At 36.8% G+C, this 16,886-nt stretch overlaps 3 protein-coding genes and 3 long non-coding RNA genes across 6 annotated transcripts; 4 read left to right on the forward strand and 2 right to left on the reverse strand.

Annotated features, from left to right (window-relative positions):
- Positions 1–1,005: 1,005 nt before the first annotated feature.
- On the reverse strand, positions 1,006–1,737 carry LOC131998070 (uncharacterized). Its single transcript, XR_009398528.1, has 2 exons — positions 1,550–1,737; positions 1,006–1,446 (listed from the first exon to the last, which is right to left on the reverse strand). It is a non-coding gene; the product is annotated as an uncharacterized LOC131998070 (long non-coding RNA).
- A 552-nt stretch (positions 1,738–2,289) lies between these two features.
- Positions 2,290–7,457, forward strand: LOC106095064 (glucose-6-phosphate isomerase). The gene is made up of 5 exons (XM_013262309.2): positions 2,290–2,604; positions 5,338–5,920; positions 5,986–6,225; positions 6,280–6,811; positions 6,881–7,457. Exons 1-5 carry the CDS (start codon positions 2,471–2,473, stop codon positions 7,069–7,071), a joined length of 1,680 nt encoding a protein of 559 aa, XP_013117763.1. The 5' UTR covers positions 2,290–2,470; the 3' UTR covers positions 7,072–7,457.
- Positions 2,616–3,565, forward strand: LOC131998071 (uncharacterized). Its single transcript, XR_009398529.1, has 2 exons — positions 2,616–3,207; positions 3,266–3,565. It is a non-coding gene; the product is annotated as an uncharacterized LOC131998071 (long non-coding RNA).
- On the reverse strand, positions 7,438–10,794 carry LOC106095055 (WD repeat-containing protein 43). The gene is made up of 8 exons (XM_013262298.2): positions 10,521–10,794; positions 10,342–10,446; positions 9,749–10,278; positions 8,345–8,830; positions 8,159–8,287; positions 7,952–8,101; positions 7,789–7,895; positions 7,438–7,721 (listed from the first exon to the last, which is right to left on the reverse strand). Exons 1-8 carry the CDS (start codon positions 10,725–10,727, stop codon positions 7,582–7,584), a joined length of 1,854 nt encoding a protein of 617 aa, XP_013117752.2. The 5' UTR covers positions 10,728–10,794; the 3' UTR covers positions 7,438–7,581.
- A 175-nt stretch (positions 10,795–10,969) lies between these two features.
- On the forward strand, positions 10,970–11,778 carry LOC106095082 (MRG/MORF4L-binding protein). The gene is made up of 2 exons (XM_013262325.2): positions 10,970–11,400; positions 11,458–11,778. Exons 1-2 carry the CDS (start codon positions 11,010–11,012, stop codon positions 11,667–11,669), a joined length of 603 nt encoding a protein of 200 aa, XP_013117779.1. The 5' UTR covers positions 10,970–11,009; the 3' UTR covers positions 11,670–11,778.
- A 946-nt stretch (positions 11,779–12,724) lies between these two features.
- LOC131998072 (uncharacterized) lies at positions 12,725–13,528 on the forward strand. The gene is made up of 4 exons (XR_009398531.1): positions 12,725–12,848; positions 12,929–13,021; positions 13,082–13,364; positions 13,513–13,528. It is a non-coding gene; the product is annotated as an uncharacterized LOC131998072 (long non-coding RNA).
- The last annotated feature ends 3,358 nt before the right edge of the window (positions 13,529–16,886 follow it).

Raw genomic sequence — 16,886 nt, forward strand, 5'->3', positions numbered from 1 at the left:
GTTCTCTCTTGTAGAAATACAGCTCTACAAACAAGTTCCACAAAAGCAAAGGGCAAATGTAAAAAAATTTTGACTCTGTTGCCTAAAACCACTACTTTACGCATGGCACCACTTACCGCCCGATACCGCCGATTGTCCGCGATTTCCATTGCAGCTACTTGGTATGGAGCATTCCACTATCCGCAATCTGTGGAAGTGCTTGGTAGCTCCCAGCTAAACTTCTCCTGACAGCAATGGACACCGCACAGATCGGACCTCAAATTTCCAGTCTGTGTGGTGTTCAATGTTTTCCCGTGCCGGGAGGTTTCTTTGACAGCACTCCAAGTGCTACCGGCAAGTGCCTTGAGGACCTTGCTTCTACTTTTGACTTTATCGCAAATTGTTGTGGCATGTGGGGAGAATGTGTAAAAGCTGTCAAATATTACACCAAATATTTTGGGACACTTAATGGTCAGAATCTCTTTTTCCATCGACTATCACTTTCAGCGTATCGTATTTGTAGTGAACAATGTGGCTGAAGATTTGGTGGCAGATATCTTCAGATATTTTGCAGCGAAATAAGAGCAAGTTCGTTGTGGTTAACATTCAACCTATCGCAGATTTCATCAATGGGTGGAGGGCCTGATGCAATGATCGTACAATCGTCCGCATATGATACGATCTCTATGCCATCTGGAGGAGGTGGAATACCCGATAGGAAAGGGTTAACAGTAGAACCACAAAACACAGTTGATGCTTTAACCATAAATTCCATATAAATATGTATGTACTTCGGTCCCAGCATGAACTACGGCTACGACCGAAAATCCTCAAGTACAGACACAGAAAACACTGCATTTTATACCAAATATATAATGACAGCACTCAGCTACTAAAAAAACAATAATTGCATTTGGAGTATTCAATAATACAAATATTTATATATAAATATATATGACCACAGTAAAAATCTATGTATATTTTTTAATAAATACTTTCGTTAATGAATTTCAAACCAAAAAAAGCTGATTATTGATGATAAAAGTTTAATCAACTATCTTATCATTAAGATTACATTATATTCAGGAAGAAAGGTAAGACATTTCAGACCAACATCTAATTCTACTGAAAATCAAGTCCAGGCAAATTTTTATTATGCGTGTTATGTATGCGTGGAGGCCACCGTAGCGCAGAGGTAAGCATGTCCGCCTATGACCATGAACGTCTGGATTCGAATCCGGCGAGGACATCAGAATAAAATTTCATCGATGGTTATTCTCCTAATTTTGTGAGGTACTGTACCATCTGAAGTGTCACAATGCGGCACGCCGTTTAAACTTGACTCGGACAGTACTCAGTGATACTCATGGGCAAATTTCCATTTTTTATGCGTGCATAAATAGTATAATAATGAGGAGCTGATGTGCGAAAAAGCACCTATTTTGCCAATCCCCGCTCTGGATAATGCTAAAATAAAACAGCGTCAAAAACCAATAATAACTTATAATATATGACATCACAATCTATAAATTGAAAAAAAATAATAAAAATTAAAAAACTCAGAATTAACCTTTACGTAAAATTTTTCCAATTGGATATGGCACAGTTGCAGTTATAACATTTTCAAGCAGATGGGAACAAGACTGTTGACCTGATATGTAGGATAATGCAAGTTTTTAATAACTTTAATATTTTAGACAAAGTATTTTAATTTTAATTTTTGTAAATATTTTTAAGAAAAAATAAGCTATTGTGGAAAAAATTATTATTAAAGGCAAAAAAGCAAAGTAAACTCTTTCAAAATGTTAATGATAGTGATGTTTGTCATAACAAAATTTCATCATAAACAACAAGGAAGTGTCCCACTAAATGAAATCATCGCGTTTTTCTTGCAAAATTTGAAGTCTATGTAAAGCAAAATATTGATATTTCGGTGAAACATCTACCTAGTGCCGGACTTATTTCAGTTTTTTTTTTTTCATTTTTTTCGCCATGAGTAAACTCTTTCAAAATGTTAATGATAACATGTTTGTCATAAAAAAATCTTATCATAAATAACGGGGAATGTCCCACTGAATGAAATCATAGTATTTTTCTTGCAACATTTTAAGTCTAAGTAAAGCAATTTTTAATCTTAAAACAGCAAATTTATTGATTTTTCGGTGGAATATGTACCTAGTGCCGGTCTTATTTCAGTTTTTTCAAAAGAAAAATGTTATCAAATTCTCAAAAAAAACGCTATAACGTCATTGCCTTTGTTCATCAAGTGTTAATTGGCAACACTGCTGGCCAACTGTGTTATTCATTTGACATTGAGCATATTCTGTATAAAAGGTTGCTTGCTAGCTGGAGTTATTTTCAAAAACTGCATTTCTATTTCATTTATTGTTTCATACGCTTTGATCGCGCATTGCATCATTAATTTCACTTTTCCACTTTTCATTGGGTAATATATTTTTATTCTCCTGTGCATAACAAATTAAAAGGGGAAATGGCCGGACCACTACCACTGTTAACCACCGAACCAGTATACAAGAAATTGCAAGTACATTACAAAGAGAATGGTGAAAAAATTTGTATCAAGGAACTTTTCGATAAAGATCCTGAACGCTTCAAGAAATTCAGGTAAGAAAAAAATGAATGATTATACTCCGCTAGGGAAGATGTAGTGGAAACAGTCTCAATTTTACATTTCAAACAAGCAGGGGTTACATGCAAGGTCAAGTTAATGAATTTGGAAATTTAAATAAAAAAATTACACACTCTAGACGTTTCCAGTTATTGCTTTGGAAAAGTAATTGTTACTGATCTGTAACCCACAAGGTCTTCCAACAAACTATGGCTGCCAGATTTGTTTTGCTTGGAAGTAGATTGTTGTTGGCACATGACATTAGTGAAGCTTCTGAAAAATTCAATTTGAACTTTCACCAAACATTATCAAAAAAAAACTTCAAATTCAATTAGTGGAAGCCGCCTGCCAGACAAGACGGGTTTTTGAGCTAGTCGTTTGTGCTCGTACCAGTCTCACATAGAGATTCTATGGATTTCTTCTCATATAGCCATGGATGGCAATAATCAAGTCCAAAAATACACACTCAGTCTGCGCAATATCTTAATACTACTTCGTTATAATTGGAACAATATATGGGTCTTAAAACTATTATTTACTCTGAAAAAAATCCTGACAACAGTGAGATAAATGCAAATTAATAGCCCGCCCCAGGATAAGTAGTGTAATTTTCAAACCAAAATGAACAGTCTCCTAATTGCATGAATATATTCATAGAGAAGGGGAGAAAGCGCTCTCCATTTTTGTGACGTTGTGAATTCAACAAAGGAGGGGATATGACAAATTTGACCCCCTCTGTGGTGGTTGTTTTTATTTGTTCTTATTTGTCCGCCTATGACTCTCAATGCCTAGCAAGAACATAAGAAAATAATAATGCGGTATTCAGCGGTGTCAAGCTTCTCTACTAAGTGATGTCGCTCCTTGTCACTCACTTCTACCCACTCTTCGTTAATGAAATGTTCGTGGGCCAGATTTCTTTAAAATCCATAAAAATAATTTAAAGAAAATTTAATTTAATTAGATTTTTTTCTTATGGGCTGTATTGGTCAACTCTAAATTAAAATAAAATTTGGTCAATAATAAACGAATTAATTAAAAATCTATTCTTTTTATAATTGAAAAGATTTAACAAAACCAATGCAAGTAAACATTTTTTGTTTTGTTAAGGCCTGCTATGCTCTCGTAAACATACCGTAAATGTAGGAAAACGTGTCAGCTTTTTTGTTTTGGCTTATGAATACATATACAAATTATTACCGAACCTCTGTCGACCGTAACCGGAAAGTAGAATTCAGTAAAAACAAAATTTTACCTTCCGTTTCCGCGGCAGCTGACAATATTTGAAGTTTGAACAAATTTCAAACCAAAAATTTAATTTGGAAAACTGCTTTTCTCTTATTTTATAATTTTTCTGTGGAATTTATTACAATATATCGTTAATAGTTAAGGTTGAATGAGTGGCTCGCCAGGAAAAGGTGAGTTTACTTGGTGGCCAGTCTGACCTGTGGTGAAAAGAAAATCAAAAGTATGTGATAAAGAGAAATTACAAGATGAGAGTAGGGGTAAGCGCCGTAAAACCGAAGTCTATTCAGGGATTCCACGCATACCGCCAAGAACTTCGATCTAACTGTCCTAGAACGCACGGCTTTGAGGGCCGTATACTAGTATATTAGTTTCGAAAACTGTACATCCCTTTCCAGAATATCTTTTTCGGCTACCGTTATGGTACAGAGCTCTGCCCGAAAGGACATACACTCGTCCGACAGTCTGACCGATGTACCGATATTTCGTGTGTCGGAGTATGCCTCAATCCAGTCCCTGTCTCCATCTTGGAGCTATCTATAAAGACCGATGTATCATTCTCTTCAAACACAGGATTCGTTTCCCATTCTTCCCTCCAGGGAAAGCCCGAGAACACCTTCCACTTACCTTCCGCCTTCTGACTACATTATATCCGAAGGCCGCGTTGATAGGCCTGTCACGTAGCATACAGTCACACAGGGAGAAACTCAGTTCGACTCCCATGCGGTTCAGGGCGTTGACTGTCGACCCAACTCCTCGTTATTCAATGGCGTCTCAATATTCAGTCATTGCGTACTCCTTCAGAATGAGAGACGACTCGACTACTCGCACCAATTCGTGGAGGGCCGTCTCCTCCGACCTGCCCTTGAGGTATGCCTGAAGTTTACGATGTCACCATCAATTATTTTTTGTTAACTTAAATTATTGCGTTTTAATGTCAAATGCTACGTTTTATAATGAGCATAATTGCCTCTATACATTTACGATACATTTATTCTTCATTTACGAGAGCATTACCAGGCCTTTATTCATTAACTACAGTCGTTGCTGCCTACAAATACTTGTTTCTTTCTATAAATTATTTTGATTCAAAAATAGTTTTTTTTGTTTCCAACAATATTTAAAATTTACCTTTTTATTTCGATATATTTTTCCTATTTAAAAGTGTCTAACCACAATATGTTTTTTTACTGGATAATTAAGCGTCCTACTTTTGTTGTACAAATTTCTCAAGTTCAAATGTTATCAAATTCATGAAGTATCAACAAATGTGGCTTGAAAGTTTTTTTTTCAGAAACATATCTGATTATTGTAGTATTCGAAATTGTACACGTATGGCAAAAGTAATATTTCTATTTGTTGTTGCTCGAGCAGTTTTTTTTTTTTTTTTCAAAGAGAAACAAAAAATTTACAAATATATTGGATTTAAATACATCCAATTTGAACCCAGCAATATTGATATAATTTTTAATATTTCCATGTTTTAGTTTACGCATTAGTACACCCAACGATGGAGATATTCTGTTGGATTACTCCAAAAATCGCATAACACCTGAAGAATGGAACCTTTTACTGGAATTGGCCAAGGCAAGGCACGTTGGAGAGGCGCGTGATGCTATGATGTCTGGGCAGGCCATTAATATAACAGAGAATCGTGCAGTATTGCATATTGCTTTGCGTAATCGCGGAGAAGAGGCAATTTTGGTAGATGGAAAGAATGTCATGCCTGACGTTCGTGCTGAATTGACCCATATGAAGGAATTTACCAACCAGGTACTTTCCGGAGTATGGCGGGGATTTACAGGAAAACAAATTACAGATGTTGTAAACATTGGTATTGGAGGCTCGGATTTAGGTCCGCTTATGGTTACTGAGGCATTAAAGCCATATTGCAAAGGTTTACGTTCCCATTTCGTTTCCAATATTGACGGAACACACATGGCCGAGGTCTTGAACAAGGTCAACTATGAAAGCACTTTGTTTATCATAGCATCGAAAACATTCACTACGCAAGAAACTATCACAAATGCAACATCAGCTAAAAACTGGTTGTTGGATAAAACAAAAGACGTAAGTGTATTTAGTGCAAGTTTGTACGTACATGTATGCTCCTAAATAAATCGATTTTTTTCTAGCCCGCTGCAGTTGCAAAGCACTTTGTGGCCCTATCAACTAATAAAGAAAAAGTCACAGAATTTGGTATAGACAGCAAGAATATGTTTGGATTCTGGGACTGGGTAGGAGGACGTTACTCGTTGTGGTCAGCAATTGGTTTGTCAATTTGCCTATCGATTGGTTTTGAGAATTTCGAACAACTCCTTGAAGGTGCTCATTTCATGGACAACCATTTTAAGACTGCACCATTTGAGCAGAATGTAAGTGGTAGTAATTTAATGATTTGAAAACGCTTCTATTTAAAATAATTGTAGGCTCCCGTTATTTTGGCTATGTTGGGAATATGGTATTCGAATTTCTATAATGCGGAAACACACGCAATTCTACCCTACGATCAATATCTGCATCGATTTGCAGCCTATTTCCAACAAGGTGATATGGAAAGTAATGGAAAGTTCGTTACAAAAACAGGTTCCAAAGTAGTCGATTACAATACCGGACCCATTATTTGGGGTGAACCTGGAACTAATGGTCAACATGCATTTTATCAACTGATACATCAGGGAACTCGTTTGATTCCTTGCGATTTTATAGCACCTGCACAAACTCACAATCCAATTGCCGGTGGCGCTCACCATAAAATTTTGCTTGCCAACTTTTTAGCTCAAACAGAAGCATTAATGTCGGGAAAAACGTCAGAGCAAGCTAAAGCTGAACTTACTAAGGCTGGTATGTCTGGTGAAAAACTTGAGCAGCTTTTACCACATAAGGTATTTACCGGAAATCGTCCCACAAATTCCATTGTTGTTAAAAAAGTGACACCATTTATTTTGGGTGCCCTAATTGGTAAGCCGTCATTTCAGTACAAATTTTACGGATAATTTTATTGCAATACATTCATTTATTTCCTTTTAGCTATGTATGAGCACAAAATTTTCACTCAAGGAATTATTTGGGATATTAACTCTTTCGACCAATGGGGTGTTGAGCTTGGAAAACAGTTGGCCAAAGCAATTGAACCTGAATTGGCAAATAAAGACAACATCTCCTCACACGACGCCTCGACTAACGGCCTGATTAATTTCATTAAGTCAAACTGGTCTTAAACAACTCATGCCATAAGCATTATCTGCCAAGTCGGGAAAAATGCAAGACGAAACATTTACTGCTTTAATAGTTCATCATTAGTTTGCACAGACCCCGCGCATAACTAATTCCTAACAAAAATTAATGTTAAGTCCAAAAGGTAGCATATGCAATTTTAGGTGCATATGCTCTGAAGTTTACATGGAATTTTTAGTTTCAACACATATACATATATTTATTTTCATTAGAAATGTTAGAAATTTGAATTTCAAAGGCCTATAACGCCATGCTATTTGGCTGCTTATTGTTGCCATACATGAAAACACATTATCCATTTGATTGTTGAATACCGTAATATGTACATCAAAATAAGAAATAAAAATATATTTGTTAGATGTTAAAAATACGTTGTATGTATTTGCATTAATCCTTGATCAGGGAAGGGAGGACGACTGCCGATCACATTGAAAACCAACTAATTATAATATGACCAACTTATCAAGTAAATGATAATGAATTTCCCTTTAAATCTACATTGTCTCCATCTCTTCATCTTCGTCATCATCATCAACATCTCCATTTTTTTGACTACCATCTTCATCTCCCTCTTCCCATTCATCATCTGAGGACGATTTATTATTGACATCATCGAAATCCGAATTTGAAGAGTCTTTAAAACATATTTGAAAAAATATCTATTATTTTCGAATGAAAATCATAATAAAATTCAAGTTTACCATCATTATCTGCGACTACCAAAACGCTATCACTTTTTAAATTGTCTTGATCTTCTTCACTGTGTCTTTTAATTTGACTGACAAGTAGTTGTAGCCTTCCGTTCAGTCTGAAATTTCAATTAAATTTTATTGCCTTTCCAATCTAAATTAATTCATAACTTACTTTGACATTTCCTTTAGACAACTTGCTCGATGTTCTATTATGCCAATACATGGACCGAATTTATTAAGCAAGTCATCAGAACCCAATGCCAAAAGTTGGCTAGAATGTGTCTGAGTGAGAACCTTTAACCAATTCATGGCGTACTCCACACTGCAAAGTAAAACTATTCGTTTTTATTATTATTTTAGAAAATATCAATGTAACTACTTAGTATGTCTCTGCTGCATAAGCAACGTTAACTCATTGACTAATGTTCCAACGTATTGGACTGGGAGTTTTTGTAGCGTTAGTTGTATTGTTTTCATATCTTTTGTACACAAAACGGACCGTAACAACCTACAGAAAAAAAAATCACAATTACAATTTTTGAATAGTTAATGTAAATGAACTTACGTTTCATCTTTGCTGTGTAACGATTGTATCAACAACTGCACCTTACTTTGCGCCTGTGGTATGACTTTTCCCTCGGTTAAACTTAAATTCAAATTTTCTAATCGAGCTTCCAATGGCATGTCTGAAGATTTAACATTCTTCACTACTGTTATGGACGATTTGTAATCAACATCTTTGGCATCGATAATTGGTGTTTGAATTTTAAGAGTTGTTTCTGAACTAATATCCCCACGTTTGCCCATAATTTTCTTTTTAACAACTTTGCGAGGATCTGTTCGAACAAGCACCTGCAATTTCTCTTTGAAATTCGGTTTCAATTGTTCAAATGCCATAAAGTGTTTGTCGCCGTACGCGAATATAAGCTCGCCCTGTCTTGATGCATGTTGTAACGAAGCTGCCACTGCTGTTATTGGTTCTATAACTGTAGCACTATCTGAAGCAATGCTGATTGTTACCTTGGGCTTAACAGGTTTCTCGGCCTTAATACTGCAATCAGATAAATAAATTAGTTAGAACCAGTGTTGACACTCAAGAAAATCGTTTTATACCTAATTTATGAAAAATCCTACCAAATCCGACCAAAACCTACCCAATGTTCTACAAGCCAAGAATGCGGTATATATCTTTATACCCACCATCGAAGTGTTGACCGTTTTGCCATTCCATTTGCAACATATACAATTAAAGATTTTCAAGCCTATGTATATGGATCGTCATTATATTCACAGACGATATGATATATACATCTAGTTCATCCGTTTGTTTGCTGAAATCACTCAAGAGCATAAAATTCAAAAATCCCCTACATCTTGATATATCACCATTTGTGTGGCAATCATTTCATCGGCAAGGGCTGTCGCCTTGGTGTACAACACACTACTGCAACAACAACCATTTGTTCTGAATTTCCGATAACAAATCTTAAGTTCATAAAAGTTGTATTTTTACCCCGATTTCAATGAAGAACCGTACCGAGTTTGGAAGTAAATACTACCCATTTTTGTCGTTAAAGTGAGTTGCAAGGACACTTCAACATCTGATTTGGACCGTATCTGACCATATTTGTATGCGGCATTGAACGCACAAAAGCCCCGTTTTTTGCCCAGAATTTACGAACATTTTAAGAGATCCCTTAACACTCGTACTAGTTACAGTTACCGTCAATATCAGAACTTACGACATTTTTCCTGACATTTGAAGCAGTGACATCGCTTGTAACAGTCACCCTCGACATTCTGCACTCTTAACGAATACACCTAAACTTGGTATTTATATTTTGGAAAACCTACCAAAAATTGAGGTCAGCCTACCAACCTACCAAGAGAAACAAAACCTACCTATTTAAGTAGGAACCAAGAATGGCAACGCTTATCGCAACATTAATGACTTGAAGTAAATACATACCTATCTAGATCCAAAACATATACATGTATAACGCCACTACGTGTAACACTGGAGATTTGAAGCATGTTTTCATCATTTATGTTGCATGACAAACAATATCCCACATCTTCCATTAGAAGTGTGGCTATGGCCGCTTTATTACGGCCTTTTTTACCAATTTTCCATAGACATATTATACGCTCCATTCGGGACGTTGTGGCGATATATTCAGAAGAGTCACTGCCAACAAAATGGGTCATGAGATTTATTTCAGATGTATGCCCTGTGAAGGATTGCACTAATTCTTCTGTTTTGACTGAATACACCTTAAGTGTTCTTGAGCCGACAACTATGCTATTTGATAGAGGCGTTAATGATATTATATACGGCTTTTCTGGACCCACGTTCCATGAAGACAATTGGCGTTCGTCTGTCAATGACCAAACAACAACCTGACAATCCTCCCCACAGGTAAAGAGACGTCCTTCCGAATCTTTGATGATCGATGTTATTTTACCATTGTGTCCCTCACCTTTAAGGTTACGGTCAATCTATAAAGATTATCATTGTGAAAGCAAAGTTTGCGCAGGTTACAATCGAATAGTAAAACTTGCCTTAGCCTCAGCGTAAGAATATAATGAAACTTGTCCTTTTGTATTGCCCAGCGCAATGTATAACGTTGATTCCTTGCTCTCGCTGTTTTTCCTTGACTTTTTGCCCTACAGTTGGGAAACAGAAATTTAAATAAAATATTAAATAATTGTGAGGGAGACATGTGTTGTTGTTTACTTACCTTTTTGTCTTTTGTTGTGCCGAAAGACGCGGCAACAACCCACACCAAAGCCGTGCAAGGACCAGCCAAATGGAGATTTGGTGTATATTCCTGTTTTAGTTCGTTGGTATCGGTATCCCATATCCTTAGAATTCCCTGATCATTGATAAGAGCAAATAGTTTTCCATCGGGAGAAAACCCTAACACGTGCTGCCCTCCAAAAGCCATGTTATATACGAAATGAACATGTTAAAAGCACAGGGCGACCGTTCACCTTTTGTTAGTGCAGGGTGTTTCATATATTAAAATACCTTCATCTTCATGAAAAGTAAATGAATTTCAAGTTGTTTTTCCTGTATAAGTATTAAGCAGTTTTTGCAAAAACAACTAGGAAAGAATCACAGGGTGTTTTAACATTTTCTACTAACTGACCAAATATTCATTTTGAAACACCCAGTTAATAGTTGTAGAATTGTTACTTTTTCGCAACGTTGGTATTAATGAAAAGACATGACAATGACGGCACGAGAAAGAAACTCAACATCTTCGTCGGATCAATGGACGCCGGAGGAGGAGATTCATTTATTTTTTGCTATGGGTTGCCTTAAACCCGTTGGAGTCAATAAACATTTTTATATGGCGTGCATTGCAGAGCGTCTGTCCAGCAGTCTTAATCGTGATTTCACCACTGAAAGTATATGGGGCCATTTGAGAACGCTCTACAACTTGGAAGCACTGGATGATTTGGAGCCATTACCATTTCCTAATGAAGAAAAAGAATTTTCGTTGCCTGAAGCTGAATTTTCATCATTGCTAAAGAAAATTAAAGAACCAGAAGAAATAAAACCAAATAACGAGCAACCATCAATAATTGCTATTGCAACAGATAACATTAACAAAGGTAAGTAAGAAACAAAAAAATTCGCAAATAAATTGTTGATTAATTTTTTGATTCCAGATAAATCACTTAACCAGATAAAAACTACACCGTCCAATACTCCCACACCTGCAACTCCCAAAGACCTGGACAAAAAACTAATTGCAAAACTCTCGGATGGCCCAAAAAGAACTCCAAAACGTACACGAGGTTCGGTGTCACTTGAATCAAATAGTCCTTCGACTACTCCGCCACCACCCCCATTACAGAGCAGCAAAAGACGACGTATATAGTTTAATTTATTTTAAGGCGATTTCATAGCAGTTTATTTTTTAGTTCATAATTACTCAGTTTAGTTACTTTCTATACAATTTAAAAAAATAAAGTTTAATCTTCAAAGTCTGCGGATTCTTCATCTTCGTCGTTGTTTGGACTTGAAGCTGGAGGGAAAATCTCCATAACGTTAATGCGTTCTAAAAATGTGCTAAGTAATTTCTTATTTAACTGGTCAGTTTGGGTGGTTTCCCTTACAACCTGAGGATCGGTTGCTTGGCTGACATGCCGCGGAGTTACTATATCGAGGATTTGAAGAGCAACATCCATTTCTCCGGGTGAACCGTTTTCGCAAGGCATTTTTACAAAAGAAAATGAGTCAGACCAACACTGGATGCAAATGCTTAATATTGTTCAATTAAAAACAATGCTAGGGGGGTAAGGCAGAATTTCTGTGTGGACGATTGAGGAAAAAAAAGAAAAATATAATAAAAACAAAATGAATGTATGTATGTATGTGTTTATTTGAGGCTTATTCTTTTTCGATTACATTTGAATACATTTATCGATAACTTAACATATATTTAGAACTATTATTGTCTCGTTCTAACACACGATGAGTACAGGTACTTGGCTACATGCTTAACAATGTGAAGAGTATATGAATGGAATACAAAACAAAATGTCAAAAATAAAAAAAGGCTTGCTCACGGCCTTTACTATTGCTAACAGAGCTTAAGAGAGTCTGTTAAAAAAAATAAATACTTAGAACTAAATAACATATAAATCGAGATAACAATTTCTGTTAAAGGCAATAACAAACAGAGGGTAATGGATGAACCAATTAATGAATGAATGTCAAAATGTAAATATCACAGATTTGTAGATGTATTGGTATAAACTAACGAACGTTCATACTATAGAAGGCAGAATGCTAACATGTTTTGATTTCTTATTTCTTTTGTTAACTTGATTTGTGCTATGCACGTTGTTATTTTTTTTTTGGAAAGCAATAGTATTGCTTGTTAAAAAAAGTGTTAATATTAAAAAAAAATAAATAAATAAATTGGTAAAATTTTATACAAAACAAAAAAAGGATAAAGTGTATAAGTGTATATCATCCTCTATGTGATCCAGGTGTGGATTTTTTGTAAAATTCTGGTGTACTGTGACGGGCTGATTCGTTGTCATCAACTTGGGTAATTATGGCAACAGGAGAAAGATAGGCTGAATCAGCCCATGATGAAGTTTCTTGCAATTCATATATTTCTTTTACTAGGTCATTTTCGTGGGTGGCCAGGCGTCCGACAAATAATTTCTGGAGCTTGAGCGCGTATGTGCATAAAGGTTCAATGCCGGATATATCATAAATGTAAGTATTAGAGTATTTTTTGGTGCGACTTTGGTAATGTCTGTTTACACATTTCCTTAGAATTCTACGTTCGTAAATTTCCAATTCTTTGGCTACTGTCGGGGAGATAGTGAACCATATTGGAAAACCGTAAGTCAACACGGGTCTGATAGCAACCTTATAAAGCAATAATTTCGTAGCCTGAGGTAAATGCTTGCTATTCAATATATAAGAAAATGAACCTAATATCTTTTTCGTTTTTTGTAATGTTGCTCGAGCGTGGGAATTAAACTTCAACATCTTGTCGAATGTGATGCCGAGGTACTTGACGCTTTGTTCTATCGGAATATTGACTCCATCCAATGTAAGTTCCAATGTCTTGCTTTGAGGTACAACAAATTTCGGGCATTTACCAGATGGATTCCTGATGCAGATGGCCCGGGATTTGGCTGCGTTAATCTTTATGCCCCATGTTTTGTAATAATCATTTATGACGCTGAGGTGTCGTGCAGCTTTAGCCAGGGCAATCTCTGGAGAAACATCATGGGCATAAATAAGGCAATCATCTGCGTATAGAATGGCCTGGGAGTATTGTGTTGTATGTGGAAAGTCGGAAAGGAAGATATTGAAGAGATGGGGCGCAAGGACGCTTCCTTGAGGCACCCCACTGTTGACGAAGCCAAAGGATGATGCTGTGCCCCGAATATCGACACAAAATCTACGGTTGGCGAAGAAATTTGACATCAATTTAATCAGGTAAGGGTCCATATCTACATCGATTAATTTATACAGTATTCCGAGGTGGCAAACGGAATCAAATGCCTTCTCGATGTCCAGGGATATTGCAACTGTACAAGTTTGATTCCGCAGATTTACAATAATGTCATTTTGGAATTTTAAGAGTGCATGTTGCGTGGAGTGCCCTCTCTTAAAACCAAACTGATAATTCGTAACGGGTTCAATGATAAATCCATTTTCAATTTTGTCTTTCAGAACATGTTCAAATATTTTTCCAATGTTTGACAACAATGAGATCGGACGAAAATCAGACGGGGTTTTTGCATCGGCTTTCTTTTTTATTGGGATAATTTTTGCAACTTTCCACTCAGATGGAAAGTACCCGTTGTTGATGCAGTGGTTGAATATAAAGGTGAGTAATTTCAAGGCAGAATTGGGAAACCTTTTTATTAAAAAATTGGATATACCATCCAGACCGCTAGATTTTTTGTTGTTTATAGATTCAATAATGGCCTTGATTTTTGCAGGGTTGGTAAAATGAAGATCGTCATGGTTATGAAGGGCGTTGAGATCGAGATCAAAGTTGAAGATATGGCGTGGAATGACATCGACACAGTTTGATACTTTTGGTAGTAAGTCATCAACAGGATTTGTAGGCAAACGTTGGCAGAATGTATCAGAGTAAAACTCTTGGAATTGTTGGGCGATGTCTAAGCTATTGGTAATGGTGTTATTGTTGCGGACTAGTTGTTGGCAAAAAGGCGCCTTAGTTTTACCAGTAATTTGATAAATTTTTCTAAATGCGGAAGGACCAGGTTTAATATCTTGTAACTTCTTATTAAACCTTTGAGCCTCTTCAATGTTGACAGACTCCTTAATAATAATTTTCAGCAGTTGTATCTGTTTTGATAAAACGTTGTACTCACTGTTTGTTCTGTTTCCAATTCGATGGAAGATCTTTTTTAGCTCCTTTTGCCACAAATGTTTAATTTTGTAAAGCTTCTTGGTTTTTTCCGAGAGAGGGAACTTTTCGCCATTGACTGAGATCTGTTTACTATGAGAATTGTGGATTGTTGTAAATGATGTATTAAAATTGTTTATCAAATCATCTATTTCATAATTTTCTAGGTTTGATGGCGAAGATGGCAGTAGTCGGCATGAAGCATCGTTGATATCCTGGATGAACTCGGCCCAGTTCGTGTCTTTATAAGATGTATAGGTGCGTGGAATTCTCATTAGCAATTCCGGGTGATCTACACGAAGAGACAGTTTGATGGGGAAGTGGTCCGAGAAGGACGGCAAGGTTGATATTTCGAAATTTGGGACATTTCGATTTAAAAGATGTGGGCTAACGAGGAAATGGTCTAAATATGATAGACCATTCGGATATGATGGGGATGAGTCACAGATTCGGACAACATCTAGACTGTTATCCTCAAGCCAATTGCGCAATATTTTACCGTTTGAGTTTTCAAGGTGGTCACCCCAAACTGGGCTCTTTGAGTTTAAATCTCCACCAAGAATGAATCCATCGAAGCTCTTACAAAGTTGGATTAATTTGGAAAGGTCTGCCTCCAACTTTTGTGCCGGATAATTACATTGGACGTAGAGAGATCCAATTAAAAATTTGTTGTTGTTTGAAAACTCTATCTGGACAAGGGAAACATGTATGCCAACATCATTTAAAAAGACTCGATCATACCCAATCTGGTTCCTGATGACAACGGCGACTCCAAGAGGTGAGTTGTCACATATAAAGTTATATCGATCCAATTTAATCTTCTTATTTCTTTTTAGGTGGCATTCCTGTATGAAGCCGATATCAATTCGGTTGAGGTGCAGTGTGTCCTTAAGATCTATTTGACGACTGATGTCAGTGAGGGATCTTACGTTGAAGGTTAGAAATCTCAAGAACCTATGGTCCATAACTAACTCTTATTTTATTTAGGAGGCGCAAAAACTCTGCTTTGGCCTCGACCTTGGTCATGTTCGCATACTCAGAGAGAAATATATTCACCTCCTGTTCCAGTGTCAACTCTTCGGGCTCCAAAAAAAGGGAAGCCAGTTTCAAAAACTGGTCTATTGCTGGCGGCTTTTGTTGCTGTGCTCCAGGTTGCGCTGAATGCTGGTGAAAAAGGTTCGAGAAAGTCTGCCCTGGGGTTATTGCGGACATACCGACAGCTCTGTTAACATTGGCCTTTGCGAGAGATCTCTCCTCGATGGCCTTTGAAATCCTTTGCCTACGAGCAACAGCATATTTCTTAAATGTTGGACATCCACGCCAGTTTGCCGGATGACCTGCCTCACTACAATTATTACAATAGGGTTCTGAAGAATCCTCTTTTCTCCTTTGACACTCGCCTGGGCCATGATTCTGGTCACATTTAACGCATTTGTACGCAGAATTGCAGTTCCGCGAAACGTGACCCCACCGTTGACACCTATGGCACTGAATTTCCGAGTCCTTCTTCTTCGGCCTCTCCCATGTAATAATTTGGTTTTGTAGCCCTTTGATATTAGCAATATCAGAGAGTGCTTTTCCTGGCAGTAATGAAACTAAGAAAAGACCAGTGTTAGTATTTCTTTGTGTTCTAAACCTCGACACACTTGCCACCGTATCTGGGACAATTTCATCTAATTCAGCCTTTATCTCTTCAATTCCAGTGTCTGCAATGAGACCTCTCAGTACAAATGATGGTTGTTTAAGTTCTTTCGGTGTAAATGAATATGAATGAACTCCCTTTTCACGCAATATCGCCATCATTGAGGAGTGGACGGAAGAATCAGCAAAAAAAATCTTACTTTTATTTTTATTGATATTCTTTACCTTAAAAGAAAATGTCGGAATTGTTTTCCTTAAGGAGTCGACGAGAGTTTTAATATTTACATTAAAAAGGAAGATAGGTGGACACCATTTTGGCTTTTGTCCGCTGTTGTTGTCATTGTTGTTATTATTGCCCTTATCGGCTTGGGCGGGTTGAGTTGCAGTAGTAGAGGCGGCAGAAAAATCAACTTGGGTAAGAACCCCAAGAATGCCAAATGGGTTATCATCAGTTTGTTTATGTTTCTTAAGCCTCTCACTAAGATCCGGAATGTCTACATCATTTAAACCCAGGGCGGATTCATGACGGTGTCTTTTGTTGTTGTT

The sequence above is a fragment of the Stomoxys calcitrans genome, chromosome 5, assembly GCF_963082655.1.
Source record: "Stomoxys calcitrans chromosome 5, idStoCalc2.1, whole genome shotgun sequence".
In the NCBI taxonomy this organism is placed as follows: domain Eukaryota; kingdom Metazoa; phylum Arthropoda; class Insecta; order Diptera; family Muscidae; genus Stomoxys; species Stomoxys calcitrans.